We start from the raw sequence: 26,831 nt of genomic DNA, 5'->3' as shown, positions 1-26,831 counted from the left end.
GACCGCACACACTGAAAGAATGCCTCACTTCCCTTAAAGCCTTGCGCTTTCACGGGCAAAACTGTTACTGACCCCATGTAGACTCCATTCGTAAATCTCTCAGTGACGACTGGAATTTATGAGTTTTTGGAACCTTAGCCGCCGCGTGGTGCCAAAAATAAGTGACAACTTGTTCTGGACCTCTGGTTTTTTTCTTGCCTGAATCAGTCATGGGGAACGTATTTTCTAACTCCCAAAAGACACCTTTACAATGCCTAATTTCCAATTTACGTACTCTAAAATTTAAAGGTAACCATTAAAACTAAACAACTAACTTTTTACTGCCAGGAGGTCTGGCCAACCTACCTGCTTATCGGCAAGCCTTGGCCCAAACAAGGAACATTTGACCCCTGCATTCTCAGGAACTTGTACGATTTTTGTCAAGCTGGCAACAAGTTCTTAGAACTCCTTTACATTCAAGCCTTTCTTATTCTGAGAACACGCCCATCTCTCATTAAGTCTTGTGCTCCCGCTCAGATACTTTTAGCTAAGTCTACTGCGCCGCAAACTTTTCCATCCTGCCCTCCGGTGTTTTCCCGGCCGCCGCCTGCCTACCACCAAACTCATTCCTTGCCATTACCTCCCGCTGGACCGCTCTCCCCTCCCCCATGCCTGATTCTCTCAGCAGCTCTAATCCCTCTCCGTCGCAGATAACTCCCACTGTGTGATCGTCTCCTTCTCCGCCTTCCAGGACCCATATCTCTCCCAGCAGCTCTTCCTCGCAGTCTCCAACTTCTTCTCCTGAGAATTCTCTATCTCCTACAGCATTCTCACCACCCGCCCACCATACTAGGTTTCAGTCGCTATGTCCTTCCAGCAGGCCGCATGATTGTTCCAGCTTGTGCCGGGAACAGTCGCCATGTTGCAACCCTCTGCCACGTGGAATGACGCCGCCATGTTCAGGAGGGCCACATGGCGACAGGGCGCCGCCATGTTTTGGGTCAGGTGACAAGGCGCCGCCATGTTCCCAGGACCCTCACTGCCAACTGGCGTCCCCTTATGCTCCTCTTGTGAACTGCAACAGCCGCCCTGTTGCAGTGCACATGACGCTTCATTGTGCTGCCGACAGCAGTCCTCTAGCTGCAAGGCACACAGTAAGACGCCATCTGCTCATGTTTCCCAGGGTGACCGGCAGCAGCTCTGTAGCCGCACTACAGATGATTGTTCACATGCGCCTACCGGAAGGATGGCTGCCCAATGGCCCTCTACTCCGGAATCTCCTCAGGCTCTGCTACCGCTTCGGGAGCAAGCTGGCCCCAAGGAACTTGTTAACATCCATGTGCCTTTTTCCCTTTCTGATCTATCCCAGACTGCCCATAAATTAGGTAGCTTTTCTGTTGATCCACAGAATTATATCAGGCAATTTGAATTCATTACTAATTGTTATGATTTACATTTTAAGGATGTTTATGGGATTCTAAATACCTCTCTCAGCTCACAAGAACGGAATCAGCTGTGGCAAGCAGCTCAAAAAGAAGCTGATCACAGACATGAGGTAAACACCGCTGATAATGACTCTGGGTCTATAGCTGTGCCAGAGCAGGTCAAGCATACTAACTATAACAAACTTTTAAAACAGGTCCAGGAAGCTAATCAAAACCCAGCTGTGTTCCTAAATTGGCTTTCTAATCCTCGCGCCCTGCAAGCAGTTCCAGCTTTGCGCGCTGTGTCAGGCTGCCTCCCAGGCCCTCCCCCATGCACTGTCCCAGCCCCTCCCTCCCCTGTGCGCCGTTGTCGTCGCCTTCGTTGCCACCGCCTTATGCGTTTCTGGGGGCAGTCCCAGCCCACCCCTGCGTGCTACATCCCAGCGCTTGCCCCACCCGCTGGGTGTGCTCTGCTGGAGCGCCGCGAAACAGCAGCTCAGCAGCTCTGCTCAGGCATGCTTTTTTACAATTTGGCTCCACTCAAAAGATGCTTTTTTTCTTACAATTCTCAATCCATTTAATCAAGGTTATTGGCCACCTGATAATTTTACCAGCCTTGTTTATCAATCAAAGCCTTCACCAATCTCCTGTTTAACAACTAAGGTTATAAATTCCTTTTTGCTGGGAACCACTAGCTCTATTTTAAGACAAGGGTTTTCTTCAAAGTTTTATTTTATTTGTCTTGGTTCATACTACTGCAAATAACAACTTTAAAATGTGTTCAAATTTGACAGTATTAGATCAGTTTTGATAGATTTATTCATAAGATTGCTAAACCTTTACTGCAAAATGTTTCCATTAAAGCCTTGTTTGGCAGACTAAAGCTTTTTTTGTTAATTCTATGTGTCACCCTAAAAAAAAAAAAAAGCGATATGCCATCCAGATAAAGCCTGCTCTCTAATCTAAAATGCCAATATTAAATTCCTACATACTTACTTAATTCTACTATAGTCCAAATCCCAAACAAAAGGCAAAACTTGACCTTCAAACCTTATAGAGATCTTAATATGGTTTTTTATATTTTTAACACTTGTGACACTTGGAGTTCTGAGACAGGTAAACCTACACAAGGTGGAGCTGCCTGCCCCCTCCATGGACCATGCTCAAATGCAGCAGAAGACATTGGGCAACAAAATGCCCCATCCTGGCATTCTTTGAGACCTTACTCCAGGGCTACTGGACTGTCCTAGCCACCAGAGAGTGGGTAAGTCATGCTAAGTTCTAGCCCTCACAGGAAATGTCGACACTGCCAGATTCATCACCGACAGAAAATCGCTGCTGAAGACTGAGGGGGCTCAGGGCAACAACAGCCCCCTTTAAGGTATCCGTCTCAGATTCCAAGTCGCACTACAGTCTCAGATAAGACATTCTCTATATTTGTGGACATAGAGGCCATATATACAGAGTTCTTCCTGAGTATTCAGGCTGCTATATTAAGTCCTCAATCTCTATGACAGGGTATTAATGGTCAACCTATGCCATTTACAAACAGGGCCTATTTTGTGCAGGTCCCAGTCCTAAATCTTAAAATGCCTTTTATACAGGCTGACTTAGACACACTGAGGCCTCAACAGCTTCCATGTGTTGTTGCTGGTGGACCCTTCCTCAGTGATATAGACCACCCTCTTCCTTTCTTATTCACCAATTTCTCAGGTATCCTGGTCAAGACTGACAGATACATTTTGTCTTCTCACTTGGTTAATACTTTTTCAGGATACATAAAAGCCTTTCTCATACTTGCTAAAGTTCTGTTACAGCAAATCATTCCAAGGACTACAACCAGGTTGCAGCGACCCATGCCTAAATCAAAGTTGCTAGACTGCCATTCTGGTTTCACATTGCTCAGGCTAAGAGGTGCCCTTACAGCCCTAAATCTGATCATTCTGAGTGGTCATCTCATCTTCTGTCGCCTACCCAATCTCCGTTTCACGAAGGCCTCGCAGCCACAGTTAACAGGCTAAGTCATGTTTTGTTATCCACTTTGGTTCCTAATTTCTTACATTCTATTAATGATCATTTTTACATCAGGATTCTTTAACAGTATTGCCTACAGACTCCAACATCATGCATACCAGAGACAAGCCTCACCAACCTACCGTCTTAACTTTTATGCTTTCAGATGGGGGAGTAATCACCTCTCATAACTCCACTCCTCCTAACCCCACGTTTAATTTTCAGAATTCTGCCTTACCATGGAAATGTTTCTATCTCAACATGGTCCTGATAGAATGATATGTCTAAATCAAAGGCACATTTCCCTCTACCACACCTGGGTCCTTAATATGACAGTGCCATGTCTCCTCATAACATCTTGTCTCTTTGTTTTTCCAGTCTGACATATGTGCATTCACCAGTGAAGCTGTCATGGCCAAAACACCTGGCACCAGCGTCTACCTGGGCATCAACCTTCATCCCGTTGACTCCCTTAGGCTCCAGTACAGCGCCCTTTGCCAGCAGGAAGTAGTTAAAGAGAGAAATCTTCGCCCCTTTTCATAATAATCATAAGACGGGATATGAAAGGGTTTTGGCCCAGATAGGACACCGTAGCCAGGAAAACCTCAACCGGAACCAAGAAGCCCCATATCCCCTGCCCCTAGGAAGTTACCTGTGACGCCATCTTCCCGCCTCTGAAAATTTACATATGACGCCAAACCTAGGACCAATGGGCTACCTGTGTATCCCTAATGCCCGCCTTAGGTTCCACCCCAAACTGAGGTTATTTACAGGCCCCCACGCCACGTGTCCACCAGAGAGATCTCCGGACGCCAGCGGTGGGGGTGCCGGTCATCTCTCTCTGTGTTCTCAGAATAAAGGCCGCTTTTTATTTTATATTTCTCATCTTTTGTTAATATTTTTCATCTTTTGGAAATAACCCTAGCACCCTTAACAGCCAAACTCTGGCTTAAACCCCCCATAACAGAGGAGCTCCATTTAATCAGTTGTCAGCAGGCAGTCTAAGACATTAACAAATCTTTGTAGTAAGGCCCATTCATTTCTCCCAGAATCCAAACCCCTCTTTCTCTAAAAAATATGCACAGACTTCATTTATCTAAAGCCAAAGGTCTTCTCTTGGCCAGAAGAGTGACCTTGATGGAACTGTAAACATACAATTTTAAATTCAATTTGGGTGCTTCAGGAAGGTCTGAAAGATGCCAGATGATTCAGGAAAAACACATTCTTTAGATGATCACATTTGCTGCTCAAATCTTTTTTCCATACCTATAAATCCACATAAAAATCCCTTAGATTCCTTTCTTGGAAACCTCTACCCTGTCTCCCTTGGCAATGTATCCTGCTCTAAATAAACTTTTGTCTTTTTGCCTTCTGTTTGTTGATAAATTACTGTACAAGCCGGCATCGCTGTCTCTCCAAGACCTTCCTGGTTAGAGCAGGCCAATGAGATCTCGCGAGATCCAATGAGATCTTCATTTTTTTTAAATTTAAATTTTTTTGGTACCGAGGACTGAACTCACGACTTCGCATTTGTCAGGTAGGTGTTTATGCCACTGAATTAAGCCCTGGTCCTGTTTTGTTTTTTTTTCTTAAGGTTTTTATACACTTGTCAAGTGTCTTTCTGAACAGCGTTATATTCTTAGTCCACATTTTTTGGCAGTAACAATGTTGAGGTAAACACGGGGTAATCATTTATATAGGACATAAAGCTTCTGAAAGCATGGTCGCTTAGTTGCACAGCTTCAAGAGGCAGAATCATGGTTCCAGAAACTGGACAGGCTTTCCTTAAGTGATTAAATGCCTACAGGCATAGCTGAGCAGGTATATCACCTGAACTTTTAAGGTAATAAAGCAGGCAGTATCTAATGAAGGCCGAGAGGCCTAAGCTTCATCCTTTTTAGCTAGCCACTAAGCATCTTCAGGCCCATTCACTAGGTTCCTTTAAAAGACAATTATTAGTTGGGGAGTGTGGTGGATGGTTAGATTCCACTGGGCATGACAGCCATCTTTCTCACACATTATGAACTACATGTCCCAGCACCCTCTGGGCTCTCGCTTCCTGGTTAGACGGGGCCAATGAGATTTCGCGAGATTTTAAAGGCGGAAGTGAAGCGGAAGCCATTACCCTCTGGAGGCGATTAGAGTAACACACATGGGCAAAGGAGAGGGGCACCGCGCGTCCCTTGTACTTGGTGGGCACCTTCTACTACCTCGCAGCATATGGGGCTTTACGTACGAGTTTCTCGTCCTTCGGCGGCAACTTTCGAGACCTCTGCTCCCTGGGTTGTATCCCCATCCTGTAAGACTTGCTTTCTTAAACCTTTAAACCTGGGCACCCTGAGGACGCGAGGGGTCCCGAAGTAGGGCGGCGCGAGGGGCTAGAAATTCGAAAGCCAGGGAGTTAGGGCGAGAGAGCGTTTTGGATTCCATGACCAGCTGTGTTACATGCTCTTGATGGAAGAACTGAAACTAAGCCGTTGCGTTTGGTGAGGAAAGTCCTTGGGTTCCGGATGGAAAGCCCGGCTGAGCCTGAGGAGTTGAGGGGCGAGGGGGAGGAAGGAGTTGGATGTAGCGAGGGCGAACCACTTTCCTTGTCTACTGCCTTGAGTTTTGTGTTATAACTTGTATTATCATGACACGGGTTTTGTTTTGGTTAATATTTAATTTGAGCCTTTATAGTTTTTAAGTTAAATTTTTGGTGCACTTAATTTTAGTTGACATTGTGGTGTAAATGTTCTATAAGATTGATCTTAATACTTTATTACTAATTTTGGTTTTCTTGAGACAGGGTTTCGCTGTGTAGTTCAGGGTGGTCTTAAACTCACTATGTAGTCCAGAAGGCCTGCTATCCTGCCTCAGCCTCCCGAGGGCTAAGATGACAAGAGTGTGCCACTGCACCCGGCTTTTTTTTAAAACATAAGAATTTTAAAAATATTTAAAATTCATTTTGACATTGTGTCAATTTTTAAAGTTTTAAACGTCTTATTTTTGAGACAGGGTCTAGCTATGTAGTCCCTGCCACGCTTGAACTCCCTATGCGATCCTCCTGTTTCAGTTCAAGTGCTGCAGTTGCAGGTATCCCTCACCATTCCTAGTGTTTAACATCTTCATTTAACTTGAGGGTTAATTCATTAATAGTAGTTACTAATATTTTGCTCTCTTTCTTTGAGCCGCTTATTTTCATATATTTTTAAATTGGAAGGTAGGGTGTATATACAAAAATGAAAGTGCTTTCATGGACTCGCAGTTAAAAAGTACAGTAATAAAGCAAATCCATGAACTAGACCAAGGAGGCCAATTATAAACCTGAAAATGCTATGGACTTTTTTTTTTGTAGTACCGGGCATCAAACTCACGACATCACTCTTGCGAGGCAGGCGAGGTTGTGGACTGTTATACTGCTCTGTCCTGACCTGCATGTAGGCATGTGGATTTTACTGCTTATATAGTTTTTTTCCCCCAGAATTTCTTTTTTGTTAGTGATTTGTGAGTAGACTCAAATGCTTATTTTTGAGAAGTTTTACTATTAATGGAATTATATTTTTGTTTATGCCTGCTATATTTTCTTTCAGTAAAAGTGTATAGTTACCTACCAGATAGATTTGAGGTAATTGTTTGTTGCATTCATTCCTAAGGATTTTTTTAAAATTAATACTCGTTTGTGATACGTAATGACTACTTTCTTTGTGGGTATTGATTGGTTCATGAACGGGACACATCTTAGTATTTTTTTTATTCCCTTTTCCTCCCCTAGGAATTGTTTCTTTCAACGCCTTTTAATCACATTTGCCTTCCTGGTTTGTTTATTGAATTTGGGGTCAGCCTGCTGTCTTTAGTACTTAATTTTTTTGGTGGTGATCATGCTGGGGCTTGAATCCAGGACTAGGTTTGCTAGGCAAGGGCTATACCACTGAGATACATCACCTGCTCAAGTACTTAATTTTTTTTAAAAAATACTTAATTCCTGAGATGGACAGGTGGCACATGTCTGCAATTCCAGCATTCAGGAAGCTGAGGCAGGAGGACAAGGAGCTGGCCACCTGCTTATCCTACATAACAAGACTTTGTTCCAGAAAAGGAAAATTAAAGTTAATTTTTGTATTATCTTCTGAATGTTCTTCATACATGGTTTTATCATCTGTAAAGTAAATAAATAATTGTTTTTCATTGAATTGTACTTCCTTTCTTTTTTGCTCTTTTTCGTTTTTATCGGTACCAGGGATCAAACTCACAACTGTCTGCTTGCAAGGCAGGCACTTATGTCGCTGAGCTAAATCCCCAGCCCCAGTACTTATTTTCTAATTCCTTTCTTTGCTGGACTGGCTTGGGCTTACATGATCATTGACTGGAGTTTGAAGAACAAATCTTAAGCAGTTCTGTTTCCTTCCTGACTTCACAGGGAATTAAATTTTGAATTTGTTGGAAACTTTTCTTTCTAAGATAGTTGCTATTAGGAAGCTCCTTTTTCCTACTTTAGAAGTTTTTCTTGTAAATTGTGGTAGGCTTTCAACAGAATTTTTTTCACCATCTACTTCCATATGCTTACTGATACATTTCAAGCCCCTTGTTATCTGATCTTTGATAGGAATTCAGATTGCTTGTGTATTGAGTGAGTGAACAAATAATATAGAAACAATTTTTTGTATTCGAGTGTGGCGAAATTAAACCATCAATTTTCTCCCATTACATTGTATTTGTATTGTTAAATACCTTATTTGAAAAAAGATGCTTACTAGGGGCTGGGGATTTAGCTCAGCGGCATAAGTGCCTGCCTTGCAAGCAGGCAGTCGTGAGTTCGATCCCTGGTACCAGTAAAAACGAAAAAGACAAAAAAAAAAAAAAAAAAAAAAAAAGATGCTTACTGTTTTGTCGTTTTTGGCTTCAGTTTGCTGTTACTCTTGTGACTTTGGGTCTGTATTTCAGTGAAGATTGCCGTTTCTTTTGCAGGTTTATGCCACCTTCATAAAACAAGATGGGGGAATCTGTACCTCCCCACATACTATAAATCTGGAGTGTTAAATTTAAGGATCAAGTGTTTGTTCCTTAAAACAGAACAGTACTTGGAAAAACCATTTGTCTGAAGTCTTCTTTATAGAACATTTTAAAGCTGTTGGTTCATTGTCTTTGAAGCCACAGGGCATCCTGGTTTTATTTCTTCTAACTCGCTTTTTTCCTCTTTGGCCTTCAAGCGGGAATTCTGGAGTGAGAAATGCCACTGGATAGGATGAGGAAAAGGGTAGTCTTCTGAAGGAGTAGGGAGCGACATCCCTGCCTGGGGACAATCTGAAAGCACTGAAGACCAAACCCTTCGACAGGCTGCGGGGTAGGGGATGCCCACGAGAGTTTCAGCCCCCTCCATCAAGCTAAATTCCCAGCCCCAACCCTTTTATTTTTATTTTAAGTTTTGTAGTACCAGTAATGGAACCCACGGCCTTCACACTCAACTACATTTCCATCCCTTATTTTTAATTATTATTATTATTATTATTATTTTTTTGGGGGGGGTACTGGGGATTGAACTCACGACCTTGTGCTTGCCAGGCAGGAGTTTATGCCGCTGAGCTAAATCCCCAGCCCATAAATTTTATTATTATTATTATTATTATATTATTATTTTGTCTTTTTCATTTTTATCATTACCGGGTATCGAACTCACGACTGCCTGCTTGCAAGGCAGGTGCTTATGACGCTGAGCTAAACCCGCAGCCCCTTTTTTGTCTTTTTTTGAGACAGGGTCTTGCTATGCAGTTCAGGCTGGCCTTGAGCTCACTTTGTAGCCCAGGCTGGTCTCAAACTTGCAACAATCCTCCCACCTCAGCCTCCCGAGTGCTGGGATTAGGTGTGAGCCACCACGCCTGGCAAATTTTATTTTTTATTCAAGTTAGTTAACTCAGCGAGTTGCTAAATTGCCAGTATTAGGCTTAAACTGGCAGTCCTGTCTCAGCCTGTCAGAGGTCCTGGGTTACAGGTATGCACCAGTACTCATTCTTTCACTCATTTAATACAGAGTCTGGTATGTAGTTCAGGGGACCTCAAACTCCTGGTGGTCTTCCTACCTCAGCTTCCCAAATGTTGGGATTACAGATGTGTAGATGTGTACTACCATCAAGGTAGTACCTGCTAGGCAGCACTTTGTTTCGTTCTTTTTTTTTTTTTTTTTTTTTTTTTTAAACAGTACCAGGGATGGAATGCAAGCAGGCGCTACTCCAGACAGGAACATACTGTGTTGGCCAAGGTGGCCTTGAACTTGTGTCAGTCTTCCTGCTTCAGCATTATAGGCATGCATCACTCTGTCTGGCTTGAATGCACAGTTCAATAATCCAGTCATGAAAGCTTCATGACCAGATGTAAAGGCTGAACTTACTCTTACAGGGCCCCAGTGGGGAGACTCTTGACTGGCAGGGTGGTTTGGTTTACAGGGTGGTCAGTTTCCTGGGAGGGTCACGTCGTCGGGTCTAGAGACAGGCGCAGCCCAACATTCACAAGAGTGGGATGTTGGGATGACAGCAACCAGAGGGTGGGGAATTTGAGTGCCAATATGCCTGGGGTGGAGTAAAGACTTTCACAGGGGACTCTTGACTCTGAAGGGCAGGCAGAAGAGGAAAGACCAGGAACTGGAGGAATCTTAAAAGCGACTGGAAGGGGCTGGGGATTTAGTTCAGTGGCATAAGCGCCTGCCTTGCAAGCACACAGTTATGAGTTCAATCCCTGGTACCAAAAAATAAGTAAAAAGTAAAAAAAAAAATGACCAAGAAAGGTAAATGTTTTTTTTTTTTTTTTTTTTTTTTTGTCTTTTTCTTTTTTATCGGTACCGGGGATCGAACTCACGACTGCCTTGCTTGCAAGGCAGGTGCTTATGCCGCTGAGCTAAATCCCTAGTCCCTGAAAGGTAAATGTTTTTTAAAAAAAAAAAGGCAACTGGAAGCCAGGGCCGGTTTATAAGCCCAGGGTTTGGGAGACTGAGGCAGAGGATTGCTGAGAGTTCAAAACCAGCATGGTCTACGTAGGGAGACCCTGTCTCAAAAAACAAAACAAAAAAATGTCACCTTGCACAGTGGCACTTATCTATATATAGTCTTACCTCTTGGGAAACCAAGGTAGAGAGTATGATGTCTAGGCCAGCTTGAAAACTATGTCTCAAACAAGTTATTGTCAAGGAGTCATGTACTGGGGGCTGTAATGGTGACACAGGTAACCTGTGGCTCTAGAGTCAAGTGGTTGGGGCTCAGCCTGTAATCTGTGACCTAACCCAGGATAGCACTATCTTGACGAGGCAGGCTGGGAGGTTTAAAGCAGCATCCCTGTGTTTAGTGTTGAATATCTTGGGATTGTAGCGTTGGGATTGATGTTGGTAAGGAAAGGTAGGAAATGTGACAAATGAAGCTTATTAAGGGGACCCCAATCAGTGATTGGAGCTGAGGATGGTGACAGTGCACATCTAGGCCTCTCACCCCATTTGGCCTTCTCAGCTGGTGCTGGGTGCCAAAGACACAGTGACTGGGAAGAAACATTTAGATGAGACTCACTGAAACTGATAGGAATTGTCCTGTTTCCCCAGGCCTGCAGTACCTCATAAGGTGGCAGCACCCGATCTCAGCTAGGGACATAACTGATGGTTCTAAGAAATAAGTGAGCGGAGGTCAACAATCCTGTATTTCTTCATGCTGCATAAGGGGAAAGGGAAGGGAACTGATGTTGGCCAGGAAGCCACTGCAGTTTTGCGATGGACTTTGACATTGAGATTTGATACCCTTTTCAGTCTCACTTCTTAGTCTGATGATATTGATCAAATAAACCTCCCCTTACACCAGGGAAAGAATGAATTTGAGCTTTGAAGTTACAGATGATGGAGTTCTTAAAAGAAAAAAAATATTAAAAGCCAGGGGTAGTGTCTCATGCCTATAATTCTAGTGCTTTAGAGGCTGAGGCAGGATAATCAACTGTGAGTTCAAGGCCAGCCTGGACTACAGAGTGAGTTAAAGACCAGCTTGAACTATATGGCAAGACCCTGTTTCAAAACACAACAAAAAAGGCGGATGCAGTGGCTCATGCTTGTAATCCCAGCACTCGAGGCTGAGGCAGGAGGATCATTGCGAGTTTGAGACCAGCCTAGTCTACAAAGGAGCTCAAGGCCAGCCTGAACTGCATAGAGAGATTATGCCTCAAAAAGACAAAACAAACAAAAAAATACAGTCAAAAAATCAAAGTAAAACTGTTCCTGCCTTGCCATTTGCTGTGTTACTTACTCTGGCAAGTTACTTAAAGACTGAACTTGTTTCCACAGTCCTAATGGTGCTGATGGTGTCTGATTGGTTTGCTGAGGGGTTCAGGAGACAAAAGAGTGATTCATGATTCATGTGGTGTGCAGTCTGGATTCCATCAAAGATGAGTCATTTGTCCATATGAGTGGCTGAGAGGAATTTTGTGACTGCTGTTACCTTTACTTCACCTGTAGTTTCTTAAGTTGTACTTTGGAGGATTTTTATTTTTCTCTCTGGCAGTACTGGAGGTTAAATCCAGGATCTTTTAACTGAACTACATCCCCAGTCCTGTTTTACATTTTATTTTTTAGACAAGTTTTTGCTAAGTCACCAAGTTGTCTAAAATGGGCTCAAGCTTATAAATCTTCGTGCTTCCGCCTCCTACAGTGGGGGAATTATAGCTTACACTGCCACACTCAATTTTTAGAAAGCTTTTAGTTTTTCTAATTTAGTTGTATTTTTTTTTCATTTTAAAATTTCATTTGATTTCTTTATATTTGTAGGAAACACGTTTGTTAACTCACAGGTTAACCAGCTATGAGATTGTATTCAGGAACTCCCAGAAGCAGAGAGGAAAGGGAGGAGCTATTGAGTATGGTGCCTCCAGTGATACCTTTTGTGACCAGACCTGGCCTCCTAACAGCACATTAAGCTGTAAACTCCCATCACTCAGTCATCTTCCAAAACCCCCCTATGAGCATGAGCACTTAAGGTTTTAGGGGACGTCTACATATGATTCATGGCTGTACAAATACATTAATGTTAAAAAATATATATGCATTAACGTGAAATAAATATGAAGGCTGATCAGTGTTGATATGTCATGATAAAAAATCAGTCTAAGGGGCTGGGGATTTAGCTCAGTGGCATAAGCGCCTGCCTTGCAAGCAGGCAGTCGTGAGTTTGATCCCCGGGAACCGATAAAAAGGAAAAAGACAAAAAAAAAAAAAAAGTCTAATTTTTGATATGAAATCAGATGTCACTAGTTTCAGAATTCAGTTTCAGTTAATGAAATTGAAACCAAAGACTAAAGGAGAAAAACAATAAAAATAATGAAATGGTAAACTAAAAGAAACCATTTGAAAAATAAACTATGTGACCTCAGGATTTTGACTGTGTTTTTTTTTTCCCCTACATTTCAAAAAGACAGTAATCCAGGGGTGGTGGCACATTCCTGTAACCCCAGCACTCAGGAGGCTGAGGCAGGAGAATCTTTTGAGAATTTAAGGGCAGACTGGACTATATAGTGAGTTCAGTGCCAACCTGAACTACAAAGCAAGATCTTGTCTCAAAGAAACAAAAAAAATGTAGTAAAATATATACAAAGCCAAACTTACAGAATACTTCATGTTGTGCTACCATTGCTACTGTGTATGTATAGAACTTCCCACCATTTAAAACTGAAACTTGGAATCTTAAAAAAATAATTTCAGTTTTTCTTTACAGCCCCTGACAGCTATTCAGCTTTGTGTCTATGAATTTGATCGCACTAGAAACTCATGTAAGTGGAGTCATAAAATACCTGCTCTTTTGTGTTTTATTTTGCTTCCTATAGTAGCCTCCAGTCTTCAGAGTTAATGCACACTGTGGAATGTTTCAGAATTGCTTACTTTTAAAAAGACTAAGTAATATTTTATTTTCTGCATGTACTGCATATTGCCATCTGCCCTTTTTTTTTTTTTTTTTTTTTTGGTGCCGGAGATTGAACTCATGACCTCGCGCTTGCCAGGCAGACACTTAAGCCACTGAGCTAAATCCCTAGCCCTCATCTGCCCATTTGTAAGTAGATTTGGGTTGTTTTCTCTCTTGGCTGTTAAGAATAACACCATAATGAACATCGATATACTAGTGTAAATTTAAGACCATAATTCGTTTCCTTTCTGTTTGCTTTTCTTCTTTTTTGTCTTTTTGAGACAGGTTTTTCCTGCCTCACCCTCCAGAGTACTAGGATTATAGGAGTGCAGCACCATGCTCTATTCTTTCATTATTTTACTTGATTCTTCTTTTTCTTCTCTTTTTTTAAATGGGGTTTTGCTAAGTTGTCCAGGTTGACCTTGAACTTCTGCCTTAGCTGATGCTACATGTGTGTGTAGCACTGCATCTGACTGTGTGTGTGTGAGAGAGAGATTGTATAAGAGATTGTAATTCAAGGTCATGAAAAGGTTTGCTGTAGATAGGAAGTTTTGACTGATCCTAAGAGGTTTTAGAGTCAAATTAGATTATGCAGCCTGGTGTGGCAGTACATGTCTATCATCCCAGCACTCAGGAGGCTAAGGCAGAAAGATCTGCAGGAAGGTCAAGGTCAGGCTGGGCTACACAGTGAATTCAAGACCAACCTGAAATACATAGTGAGACCTTATCTTGTATTTCTTTTTATTTTTTTGGTACCGAGGATCGAACTCACGACTGCTCTTGCAAGGCAGGTGCTTATGCTGCTGAGCCAAATCTCCAGCCCTCCCCGTTTCCCACCCCCCTTTTTGTGAGACCCTATCTTAAACAAGCAAACCTGTAGATTTTGTGCCCACAGGAAGAATGGAGCCAAATTTCTAAGTTTCTCTTCTCTCTCTCTCTCTCTCTCTCTCTCTCTCTCTCTCTATATATATATATATATATATATTACATATATATATATGTATATGTATATTTTTTCTTTAGTGCTAGAGATTGGTTCATGTTAGCAAGGTACTTTACCACTGAATCACATCACCAGCATGTTTGAGAAAAAAAACAAATGTTCAAAGTTATTATTTTTTAAACATTATGGATTTGGGTTTTCAGTTTCTTAAAAAAGAAATATGCACTTGTCTTTTGGTACAAACTGTTCTGTCTGTAAATGAAATTGGAGACAATGAGTAACTTAATACTGAATCTCTCACTCCATGAAAATAATATATTTCCCCATTTATGTAGGTTTTTACTTTAATTCAACAGTGCTTCATAGTTTTTATTGTCAAGGTTTTGTACTTCTTTTCTTCCCTTCCTCCTCCTCTACTCTCCCTTTTATCTTTCCTCCATTCTGCAGATTGAACCCAGGGACCACTGAACTATTCTCCCAGCCTTTTTTTCAAGTTTTTAAAAAGATTTTGAGGCATTGTCTTGCTAAATTGTCAAATTGATCTTGAACTTGTAGTTTTTCTTCTTTAGTCTCCCAAGTAGCTTAGATTACAGGCATGTGCCCCCATGCCTGGCTCCTTCTTTTATTTCTGGGTAGTTTTTATATGCTATTGTAAAGACAGTTGCTTTCTGATTGTTGTTTTCCTGTTTCTTGAGGTATGTTTGTTTAGTTTTGATTACCATAGGGTAAAGTATAAGATTATGTGTTGAAAGTTAAAATAATGGTAAGAAAAGTTTTTAAAAAAACAGTTAAAGTTTTAAAAAGTTTCTCATCAGAAACTGGTAAGTGCGTAGGTGATCTCAGGGTCACTGAAAGATGGCTCTACCTGGTCCTCTGTTGTGTAGATGCCCTGGGGGGTTAGCCACTTAGAGTTTCTGGGTCAGTGTTTTGTTTTTCGTACTGGGGATTGAACTCATGACTACGTGTTTGCAAGGCAGGCGCTTATGCCACTGAGCTAAATCCCCACACCCATACGTCGGTGTTTTGACTGGTTGTATGCAGCCTGGTTGCCTGTGTTGCAGAGGGTTGGAATGAATTATCCAGGACTGGTATTTCCTTAAGGATTGCAGTAAACAGAAAGGTAAAGAAATTTAGACAAATAGTTCACTTTCTGACTCTTTATTTTTATTAGTCCATGTTTGCAGTACATAATAGTCACACTCATCATGAACAATTGGTACATAAACATAATACATCTCAATTCTTTTATTTCCCATTTCTTGCCCCTCTCTGCCTTCCCCAAACACATGGTGGAAGTGACAGAGTCTGACTTAACTGAAAAGCTGTGGTGATGAGAGGAGGAGGCAGCTGTTAGCATGATGGCAGAAGCACAGGTGGCCTGGAGTTTTCTCTTAGTGAGAGGAGTAATGGGGGGAGAAAGCTCTTTGTCCAAAGAGCTATTTTCTTCATCTCTTCCGCTTTCTTATCTGCCAGCCCATTCACCTACCCACCCATGCATAAATCCATTTATTCAACCATCCACTCACCCACCCACCCACTTTCCTATCTATCCATTCATCCATCTACCCATCAATCTACCCACCCATTTATTAATCTACTCACCCATCAACACATCCATCCAGCTACCCATCCATCCATCCATCCAACAGTACATCCATCAATCCACTCACCTATCTATTCACCCTTTGATCCATCCATCTGTTCATCTGTCCACCCATCCATCTTTTCATTCATCATCCTCCAGCTCCCCGTCCATCCACCAGTCCATGCATCGATTCATCCATCCATTCATCTACCCAGCCATCCATCTACCCAGCCATTCATCCATAATCTCAGGGTTTCACATGTGCTAAGAAATATTATCACTGAGCCACACCCTCAGCCTGTGAGTAGATTTCCCAGTCATTGCCTGGGAGGAAAGACTGATTACAGTTGCAGTAAGACCTAGGCTCTGAACCCAGATGTGTTTGGTGGCATGGAGCATGTGTCACAATCTGGAGACCAGAATTTCTGTTCCCTGGTGGACCATCCTTATGGACAGAGCTGTCCTCTGTGGTGGCATCCTTAAAGGAAGAGGGAGATCAGAGGTGTGTGGTTCAAGTTGTGCCTAGTGACACATTACTTAGAGGGTAAGTCTGGATTCTGTTTGAAACCACTTAGAGACCCTTCTGTCTCATTACTTGGAGGATTTAGCTAAGAGAGATGAAGGCCAGGTAAGACATCTTGCTGCTCAAAAGAACTGCCCCAAACTAAACAGTTCTTCAAAAGCCTTTGACTTCCCCAGACCCTTTTCATTTACCACAGGCGCCAGCCTGGAGAGTTCCATGAGAGAAGAACAGGAGCTTCCTGGTTGTCCTGGTGCTGTTGCCCTGCTGACGCCATTCTCTCAAGATGGCAGCTTCTGGTCTGTTTCCAACATGTGGTGAGTCTTTGAGTTCTTGCCCTTAGAGACTGACTGGATGCAGTCCCTGTAGTTCATTCCATGAAAGAACCTGCACAAGTCACAGGGCTGTTGCCCTGGAAAGTGGGTGAGCTAGAGAGTGATGGGGTGGGTTCAGGGAGAGAGACCTGTGTGGTTGGTATGTGAGGAGGGTGATGAGGGTTACCTTGATTTAACTCTTATTTTGATAAGTTTGAGCAACGTAATAACTACATTCTCTGAACTTCAGTTTTTCACTCATGAATTAAAAATAGATACAGATTGAGCGTTTGTAATATCAAAATCTAAAATCTGACATTATAGTTGGACAATTCCATCCCTGACTTCTTGTGATCAGAAGTTAGGCACATTGAGAATACCAGATATGTAAGGCGGCTGTGAAACACGAATGAATTTTGTGTTTAGATTTTGGTCCCATCCCAAGATAGCCCATTATATCTATTCAAACCCAGAAATGTCTGTGAACCAAAGTACTTGTGGTCCAACCTATTTTGGGTTAGAGAACCTGAGTACTGCTTCTTTTTTTATTTATTTTTTTGATCTTTTTCATTTTTATCGGTACCAGGGATCGAACTCACGACTGCCTGCTTGCAAGGCATGCGCTTATGCCGCTGAGCTAAATCCCCAGCCCCTGAGTACTGCTTCTTATGGGCATGTAGATCCAGTATCTTTTGTGTCTTTGAGTGGAGCTGGGCTGCTTTGGTGTATTTGGTTGATTGGTTGGTTGATTTATTAATTGAGACAGGATCTTGCTGTGTAGCCCAGGCCACCCTTGAACCCATAGCAATTCTGCCTCAGCTCCTGAATGCTAGGATCACAGGTATAGACCACCACCACACTTAGCTCTTTTCTCTGTGTATTAATTAACGTGCGTGCGTGCGTGCGTGCGTGTGTGTGTGTGTGTGTGTGTGTGTGTGTGTGTTGTTTGGGAGTGTGCACAATTACAGTTAGTGGGGGCCAACTGTTTCTCATGAATCTTCTTCTTTAGCTGTGTCCACCCAGGACCCTGCCTGTCTCCAAGAGTCAGAATTCCCTCTTCCTTCAAAGCACCATTCCTATTCCCAGGATTTGGACCTATTTGTATGCCATGATTTGGAGCCTCATACACCCGCCAGAGAGTGTAATCAGGTACGACGGATGTCCAGAGTCCTAGAGTGGGTGGGGCATTCAATTGCTATTGGGGGACCCAGTGACTTAGGCCACAATTTTCCCAGGGCTTCTTCCAGGGCCTAGGAAGGAGCCAAGGAGTACAGAATGGCTAACCTGCCATCCAGGAGGTCAGGAGAAGTATTTATGCACTAGATGTCCTTCTTGTGCTTGCTCAGGTCCACCCATGTCCCACCCTAGGGACAGGAACATAAAGCTGACACACTCAGATGAGGCTTGAAGTGGAGCATGACTTAGTGCCTTGTCAGATTGCATTTGAATGAAGGGATGGGGCAAGATCATCCCCTGGGAGGAAGATGTCTGGGGACTTAGCTACTGAGCAGCTGCTGAGACGCACAGCATAGCACCTGGAGAACCTATGTCAAGTGTCTCATGCTGTCTTCCACTACTCCTGTCATCACTGGGTTGTGCCTGACCCTGAATCTGTATGACATTTCAGGAATCCGTGACTTTCCAGGATGTGGCTGTGGACTTCACTGAGAAGGAATGGCCTCTCCTGGATACCTCTCAGAGGAAGCTGTACAGAGATGTGATGCTTGAGAACTATAGCAACCTGACTTCACTGGGTAAGCCTGCCCTCCAGTTCCTGTTTAGTTGGTCTCAAAACAGCTATTTCGGTCTAAGTAGTCAGGGGTTTGTGACACTAGTAAGAACCAGGTACAAGTGGGCCCACGTTCCTGGTGGCATCTGGGATCATTGAGACCTTACCATTCATCATGGTAACCTTGCAGGCTCTCAGTGAGTGTGAACTTGGGCACAGATTTCTGAGATTAAAGAATCCTTGTTGTTGGGCTGGGAGTGTGGCTTAGTGGTAGGGCCCTGGGTTCTGCCCCCAGCACCATCACCACCTAAAAAAAGTCATTCTTTTGGAGGGTTAAAATGCGTGGGCATTCAAGGTTTTGTTTCTTATGAAAGACTTTTTACTGTGTTCCTTAGAAATGTGAAACCATCATTTTGCTGCTCCTAAATCAAACTTATCTATCTTCAGAACCCCGAAGACCAAAATGTTGAGCCCAGATTAATGGAAGGGGTTCTCCTCTGCACAGTCCTCCCTCAACATGTGTCTTTCCCCGTGAGTAGGGTATCACATTGGAAAACCCAGCCTTATCTCTCACTTGGAGCAAGAAGCGGACCCAAGGACTGAGGAGAGGGGGACTCAACAAGGGACTTGTCCAGGTGAGCGAATGTTATAGTTTACATCTAACAATGTCCTCCCAGAAGCTGATAGGATCATGAGGTCTCTAACCTCACCAAGTAGATTAATCCATTCATGAATTTATTAGCTAACCAGGCCTACTCCAGTGTGGAATTTAACTAGATGAAGTGGGTCACTGTGGGAGTGGCTTTGAACAATATATTCTTTCCCAAACTGCTTCCTCTCCAATTCTTCTCTGCTTCCTGGCTGCCAGGAAGTGAGCAGCTTTCAGCTTTCTTTCTCTGTGATGTTTCTGCCTTACCAGGGCCTAAAAGCAATTGATAGTTCACTACTGACTGAAACCTCAGAAATCGTGAGCTAGAATAAACCTTTCTTCTTTTAAGTCATTTTCCTTGGGTATTTGGTGGCAGTAATGGCAAGCTGACCAACACAGTGAGCAGACAGCAAATAGAAGTGATTTTTGACTAGCGCTAGCCAGAGTTTGGAGTGGAGTGAGTGTACCAGCACATTTACTGTTTCTCTGACAAAAATCTCTGAGATTGGATAATGTAGAAAGAAAATGGCTTATGTATATTTAGTTCATAGTGGTGGAGTCCTGGCAAGTCACCTCCCTAGAAGAACATGGCACATGTCTCTTGGCATAAACCTGTCTGAGAGGGAGATGCAGGCCCCATGGTGAGATAGGAAGCCAGAGCCCAAGGGGTGCTGGTCTTTCTGTTTTCATAACAGCCCATTCTTGTGAGGGCTGGCTACTTGGGGATACTAGTGTTGACTCATCTGAGAGCACCAGCTCAGTGACCTAATCCCTCCCAGTAGACTGCACTACTCTGAGGACCAGGCCTCTAACACATGAACCCCAGGGGCAAACCTTGGCAAGAAGGTATACTAGGTAATTACACCTTAGAAGATGTGCTCTCTTACAGCTGTCCATTCTCTCACAAGTCATTCAGTCTGTATGCCCTTTTATCTTTGGACTGTGTTTCTACATGGCCTCTTAGTTCTATCCTTTTATAGGAGAATTTCCTCATGATACTCCTGTTAGAAGCTTGGTATGGTGGCTCACATTTGTAATCCTAGCACTCAGCTGAGGCAGGAAGGTCTCAGCAAGTTCAAGGCCAGCCAAAGCTATTTATTGAGTTCAAGACCAGCGTGAACTACAATAGCGAGACCCTGTCTGAAACAAGCAAACAAAACCCCTCAAAAAACGAACTGAGTAATTTTCTAAAAATTCTTGTTATCACTGTCAGCCTGAATTGACTTACATTTTTTCTTTTCCCATGATTGCCCATTATCTCGCTTGGCAACTTCATTAACAGATAGTTTGCTCTTGTGTATTTTTCCCTTTTACATTGCTTTTCTTTGTGTGTGCTTACTATCTGCAAAAATACCCACCAAAAATGCCACCATTATTTTTCTCCAGCAAATTAGTATTTTTCCAACTTGTTTCAGATTGGGAAACTCCATCTAAAACCAAGTGGTCAATTCTCATGGAAGATATATTTGGGAAGGAAACATCTGGTGGTATGATGATGGTAAGAGTTCCTTAGAATTGTTGACTTTTCTACATTTTAGTAGACTGGGACAGTTATAGTTAGAAAAGCATCCTTACTACCAGTCGTGGTGGTGTAGGCCTGGAATCCCAGCACTCTGGGAGCCTGAGGCAGGAGGACTGTGGGTTTGAGCACAGCTTGAGTGACTGAAGAGTAAAAATGTCAGAGGGATGGGGGATGTGGCTCAGTTTGTAAGAGGCCCTGGGTTCAGTACCCAGTACCGTCAAAAAAAGAAAAAAAAAAAAGCACATCAGAACGAGACATGAGGCCGGGGGTTTAGCTCTGTGGTTTAAGCGCCTGCCTGGCAAGTGGAAGGTTGTGAGTTTGATCCACAGTACAAAACAAAACAACACAACCCCAGGCACATGGCCTCTTTTAAGGAGGAAGCATTTTGTAGTTCTCCACTGTTTCTGAGTACTATGGTTCCTGGATATCTGCAGGGAGTCATTCCATGGCACACTGCAAATGCTAATATCTGCCAATGCTTAAGGCCCTTATTTAAAGTGGCATGTTTTCACATTGGATCTACAGGTACTTTCTTACAGGCTTTTTAGTTATCTTTAGATTCCGTGTAATACTAATAACAGTGCGAATGATACTTAAATAGCTATTTTTTTTGTGTAAGAAATAATGATAAGAAAATAAGTACACATTCAATAATAAGGCTGTAATGGTTTTCCTGAAATATTTTGAGACCATGGTTGGTTGGAATCTGGATGCAGAAACTCATGATACTGAGGACCAAGCAGATTGTCGATTTGGATAAAATAATAGTCTCAGACTTCTTCACTAAGAGTTCTGTTCCATAATTTATCTAAGATACTCAGTTTGATGTTTGTGTGTTTAGTACCAGGGATTGAACCCGGGGCCTTACACATGCTAGGCAAGTGTTCTGCCACTGAGCTACATCCCCAGTGCTTTTCTGATTTTTTAAAATTTTGATACAAGATAAAATATTTTTTAAATTTTGATACAAGATCTTGCCAAGTTTCCAGGCTAGCCTAGAATTCAGTGTTCCTCTGTCTCAGCTTCCCAAGTAGCTGGGATGTGTCACTACACACTTGACATTGTCTGTTTTAAACACCGAGCAAACTATGCAACAAAGCTTCATGACAGGAAAAGCCATGGAGCCTTATGGAATAGCACTCACTTAATTCTCTTTGGGAAAGCTCAGAGGAGACAGGAGCAGCATACCATAACATTTCTGGACATTGCTGTGCTTCTGTTTTTTAGGATGCAGGGGTCAGGACTGAGGCCCAGAGGGCCTAATGTAGCTTAGCATGCAGGAAGCTTTGGGTTCAGTTCCTGGCATTACAGAGAGTGGAAGCAAGGGAGAAAATTGTAGTGAAGATGGGAAATGCCAGTCAGCTCTCGTGTCTCACCCACAGGACAGAGCTCCCCTTGGGGAGAGGTCGGCTGAGTACAACAAGCACTTGTTTGAAGTCTTCAGCATGGGTGCTCACCTTGCGCAGCAGATGAGACAGCACGGGGGTAGGCAGCCCTATCGCCGCCACAGCTATGGAGTGGCCTTCAAACCCAGAACGCACCTTTCCCAGCACATGAGCATGTACGATGGGCGAAAGATGCATGAGTGCCACCAGTGCCAGAAAGGCTTCACCACCAGCGCGTCCCTCACACGGCACCGTAGGATCCACACTGGGGAGAAGCCCTACGAATGCCGGGACTGTGGGAAGGCCTTCAATGACCCCTCGGCCCTTCGGAGCCACTCGCGAACCCACCTCAAGGAGAAGCCTTTTGACTGCAGCCAGTGTGGTAATGCCTTCCGCACGCTGTCGGCCCTGAAGATCCACATGCGAGTGCACACTGGCGAGCGACCCTACAAGTGTGACGAGTGTGGTAAGGCCTATGGCCGCAGCTGCCACCTGATTGCGCATAAGCGCACACACACTGGGGAGCGGCCCTATGAGTGCCAGGACTGTGGCAAGGCTTTCCAGCACCCTTCGCACCTAAAGGAGCATGTGCGCAACCATACCGGGGAGAAGCCTTACGCATGCACACTATGCGGCAAGGCCTTCCGCTGGAAGTCCAACTTCAACCTGCATAAGAAGAATCATACCGTGGAGAAGACCTACCCCTGCAAGGAGTGTGGCAAGCCCTTCGGGGACCTGGTGTCGCGTCGGAAGCACATGAGGGGTCACATCGTGAAGAAGCCGGTGGAGTGTCGCCAGTGCGGGAAGGCCTTCCGCAACCAGTCCATCCTGAAGACGCACATGAACTCACACACTGGCGAGAAGCCCTACAGCTGTGACCTGTGTGGCAAGGCCTTCAGCGCCAGCTCCAACCTCACAGCGCACCGCAAGATTCATACGCAGGAACGGCACTATGAGTGTGCGGCCTGTGGCAAGGTCTTTGGTGACTACCTGTCCCGAAGGAGGCACATGAGTGTGCATCTGGTGAAGAAGCGAGTGGAGTGCCGACAGTGTGGCAAGGCCTTCCGTAACCAGTCCACGCTCAAGACGCACATGCGGAGCCACACTGGTGAGAAACCCTACGAGTGTGACCACTGTGGCAAAGCCTTCAGCATCGGCTCAAATCTCAATGTGCACCGGCGGATCCACACTGGTGAGAAGCCCTACGAGTGTCTGACCTGCGGAAAGGCCTTCAGTGACCACTCGTCCCTGCGGAGCCATGTGAAAACGCACCGTGGGGAGAAGCTCTTCGCCTCCTCCGTGTGGAAGAGGCTGCAGTGAGCACCCAAACCACAAGGAAGCTACAGAGGCATAAAGAATGTGGGAACCCTTCATGGAGCTGGATGTGTGATCCCAGCACTTGGGAAGTTGAGACACGAGAATCACAAATTCAAGGCCAGCCTGGATTACATAGTAGCAACATCTTGTCTCAACCAAACAGAATAAAACGAGGTGCATGAAATTTAGAGATCCAGCTTCTGTAAAGCTATATAAGAACTGAGCTATTTCACGTGGGAGATCTTTTGGAAGAAGAGGATATGAATCTGTCCTGGAGTCACCTTTGGGTACACCAAACTCTTAAACATGAGAGAACTTCAAGAGAGAAGCTCCAGCTTGGCACTAAATGTCAGAATAACTTAAGCAGTTATCACCTTCTGGGAAGGATGAGAGAATCTCTGTCATAGTGGCTGCTTGGGGAAGCCTTTCTTAGTCTCCCCGTATTCCTTGAGCAAAATCACTGGAGAGAAGAATCTGTGAAGTAAGGAATGTGGGGAAGTCTACAAAAGCAAGGAACAGACCATTCCCAGCTATCTGATTCTCATAAGCTGAGCATAGTTGTTTCATTTCCAAAGAGGAAGCATAGGAGAGATGAAATGTGGTCCTTAAAGCTGTGACCAAAAAGCATGGCCTATGCTTGGTCTGCAGCATGGTTCTTACCTGGGAGCAGTTTTGCTACCCAGGGGAGATTTAGTGTTGCAGGAGACAGTTATGCATGAAGCACAGAGAAATTATGCTACCGCCACACTGCAGGAAGTCATCATGAAGCTGCCAAATTTCCTGCCATCCAAAGGAGCCCCTTGTGTGAATTGTGTGCCCTAAAATGTTTGTCTCACAGAGGTGGGGAACAATCCCAGTTAGAGTCTGCAGTAACAGACTGAAGTCTGTGATTCTTGAGGCCAGTTCTACTGGAAAAAATTTATTTTAAAATTTAAAATTACAAGTTCTTTCAGGAAATAACTGAGCCTGAGCCTGTTGGTGACCCTCTGTGGAAAGGATTTCAGCCACTATACCCTCACTGTGTTTGTATCTCCTTGAGAAGGAAACGCTATGATATTCTCCAGAGATCTCCAGACTCTACCTGATGGATTAGTCGTGAAACTAGGCCCCAGTATATTAATTTTTTCCCTTTATTTTTAAGATTATGCCCCTTTCAACCCTTATGCCTCCTCACAGAAGTTTCGCTTATGATATTTTTACTAGGGCTGCATTCCTGACATATCTTTACTTCCTTTTGGCATACTATTGACTGATGGCCTATTCAGGATTGTGTCTTATGCTGTCTTATGCTCAGTACCTGTTACTGCTTTCTGATTGGAATGCATCATGATCAGAGCATAAAATCCATCACCTGGACTGTTCTGTATGTTTGTAGCCTCCCACACAGCCAGGGGAGGCATAGGCTTCTAGTTGCTTCCTGAGTGCCCACTGTCATCTTCCATATCAGAAGAATCCATGTTCTGTTGGACTAGTAAGGTGTGCTGTTTTAAAAATCTCTTAAAGATTTTCTTTCAGTATTTCCTGTCCATATCATATAGACAAATAAACAGAGATCACTGTAAGAGTTTCTGAGAAAAAGCTCTTGAGCAGGGTTCTTTCCTACCTGGGTTCTTCTCCACATTTTATTCTTTACTCTTTCCCATGTCTCACCTTGCAAGGACCTAGTCCATAGTATTACAGGGTTGGTGTTGTGATCATGAGGATGAAAGCCAGACACTGACGAGGACACTAATGCACAGTCACAGTGATTCTGGCTTCCCCATGGCTTCTTAGAGAATCTTCATAACTTATTACTTCTGAATTTCCTACTATATGAGAAAAAATAAACTGATCACTTGTTAAGGTGCTATGGATATTTCATTGTGATCTGTTTGCTTTATTGGTGGAAAGATGGTTCCTCACTCAGCTAGATGCTCTCTAGAAAACCCTTGCACTCAGACATGCATATTTCTCAGTAATTTATGTTTTTTATTTTGTTTTGCTTTTTGAGACCGGGGTCTTGCTGTTTCTCATGCTGGCCTTGAATTCACTGTGTAGCCTAACCTGGCTTCAAACTCAGCTTGCCCTCCTGCTTTGGCCTTCTAAGGCTGCAATTCCAGGTATTTTTAATCACAGCTATCTTTGCATTCGCAGTGATCCTGCTTTTACCTCGATGTGCACTACCACCACGCCTGGCTGAACATTAGGCTTTTACAGTCTTTCTTTCAATGGCAGTTGAATCTGTATTTTTAGTCTGCTAAGCCTATTGACTTCTATCTGGTTTAGCCTACAAGGTCTTAATCATTCATGTTTTTGTGGTTTTGGGGATTAAACCCAGAAGCTCAGCCACACTAGGCAAGTACTCTTTTTTTTTTTTTCTTTTTCCTTTTTATTGGTACCGGGGATCTAACTCACGACTGCCTGCTTGCAAGGCAGGCGCTTAGGCTGCTGAGCTAAATCCCCAGCCCCTTAGGCAAGTACTCTTATTTGCCTATTTATTTTATTTAGTCAGGGTCTTCAAGCTTGAGGTCTTCCTGCCTTGACTTCCTGAGTAATTGGAATTACAGGTATGACCCATGTACAACTGACCAAGATCTTAATCTTACTCAAGAAAATCCTCTAGTTTAAGCAACATGAAGTCCACTATAGCCTTTAGTACACTGCTACTTCAGTGATTTGAGAATGAAAGCTGATGCTTAAATCAATCCTGTTACTTTTTGAGAATCTAAGTCAGTCTAGTTCCTAAATACAGAAATTTTAACATTTGTGGTCATATTTTCTAGTAATTTCTCTATCTCATCCAAGGAGAGTGCAGATGTGGGGTAACAGCCACTCTTCCTGGCTCCTCTAGAAGGCTGTCATCATCCTTGTGCAGAGGAAAGGATGCTTACTAAGAAGCTTACTAAGCTGGGAACTGGGACAGCAGCATCACTGGCTCCGATGGACAGTCTGCTTCTCTTGAGCTCCCAGCTCATTTTGTGGCTGTCAGCTAAAGGGTCTGCTGGGCTCAGTGCATGGTGGGCATGTGCTTGGTCAAGGGCTTCTATGTGGCCTCCTGAAACCTGGGACTGTTCCTAACCACTTGCAGCCTTGGATGTGTGCCCAGGGCAGTGGCAGAAACCCCTGAATGAAAGTGCAGGATGTCCCCCAGGCTTCAGTCAAAAGTTTTCCTGGACTTATTAGCGAAGAAATAGTAGTCACTTAACTGATTCTTGTTACGGTTAGAAAATAGGATGTAAGCCCTGGAGGTTGGGCCTAGAGGGAATTGCTGCTTTCTCTTTGCATCACATAAAGTGAGGGGGCTGTGTCTGTAATTAGGAACTTGGGATTTGTTCACTTTGTTCCCTCTGTGGCCAATTCCTTCATCACCTGCAATTGTCAGGATAGAAACATAATGAGTTTCCATCGTCAGCAAGTGGGCCAGGATTCTCAAATCCGATGGCACTTACTTGAGTTCTCAGGTAGAAGGTACCCCTCAGAGCCTCTCTGGAGGCCCTTCTAATTACCCTCTAAGCTGGTCTTTCACATTCTAAATGCGTGTGGCATCTCCAGCAGGGCTCACCCATGTCCTGTGTAACA

The 26,831-nt window shown here is 43.7% G+C and overlaps 1 protein-coding gene across 1 annotated transcript; it reads left to right on the top strand.

Moving 5' to 3' along the window:
- Positions 1 to 5,523: 5,523 nt before the first annotated feature.
- Znf317 (zinc finger protein 317) lies at positions 5,524 to 25,126 on the top strand. Its single transcript, XM_003461171.4, has 7 exons — positions 5,524 to 5,715; positions 16,557 to 16,674; positions 17,681 to 17,820; positions 18,299 to 18,425; positions 18,940 to 19,035; positions 20,465 to 20,547; positions 21,954 to 25,126. The coding sequence occupies exons 2-7, from the start codon at positions 16,644 to 16,646 to the stop codon at positions 23,274 to 23,276; spliced, it is 1,800 nt and encodes a 599-aa protein (XP_003461219.1). The 5' UTR covers positions 5,524 to 5,715; positions 16,557 to 16,643; the 3' UTR covers positions 23,277 to 25,126.
- The last annotated feature ends 1,705 nt before the right edge of the window (positions 25,127 to 26,831 follow it).

This window comes from Cavia porcellus, unplaced genomic scaffold (genome assembly GCF_034190915.1).
Source record: "Cavia porcellus strain 051 isolate PalLab524CR breed Dunkin Hartley unplaced genomic scaffold, mCavPor4.1 scaffold_17, whole genome shotgun sequence".
Lineage (NCBI taxonomy): Eukaryota > Metazoa > Chordata > Mammalia > Rodentia > Caviidae > Cavia > Cavia porcellus.
The sequence above is the reverse complement of the archived record's forward strand: the minus strand, read 5'-3'. Positions and strand labels throughout refer to the sequence as shown.

Coding starts and splice junctions, on each gene's coding strand:
- Znf317 (XM_003461171.4), top strand. CDS start 16,644: ATGGCAGCTTCTGGTCTGTTTCCAACATGTG. Junction 17,821..18,298: donor CCGCCAGAGAGTGTAATCAG/GTACGACGGATG, acceptor ATGACATTTCAG/GAATCCGTGACTTTCCAGGA. Junction 20,548..21,953: donor CATCTGGTGGTATGATGATG/GTAAGAGTTCCT, acceptor TCTCACCCACAG/GACAGAGCTCCCCTTGGGGA.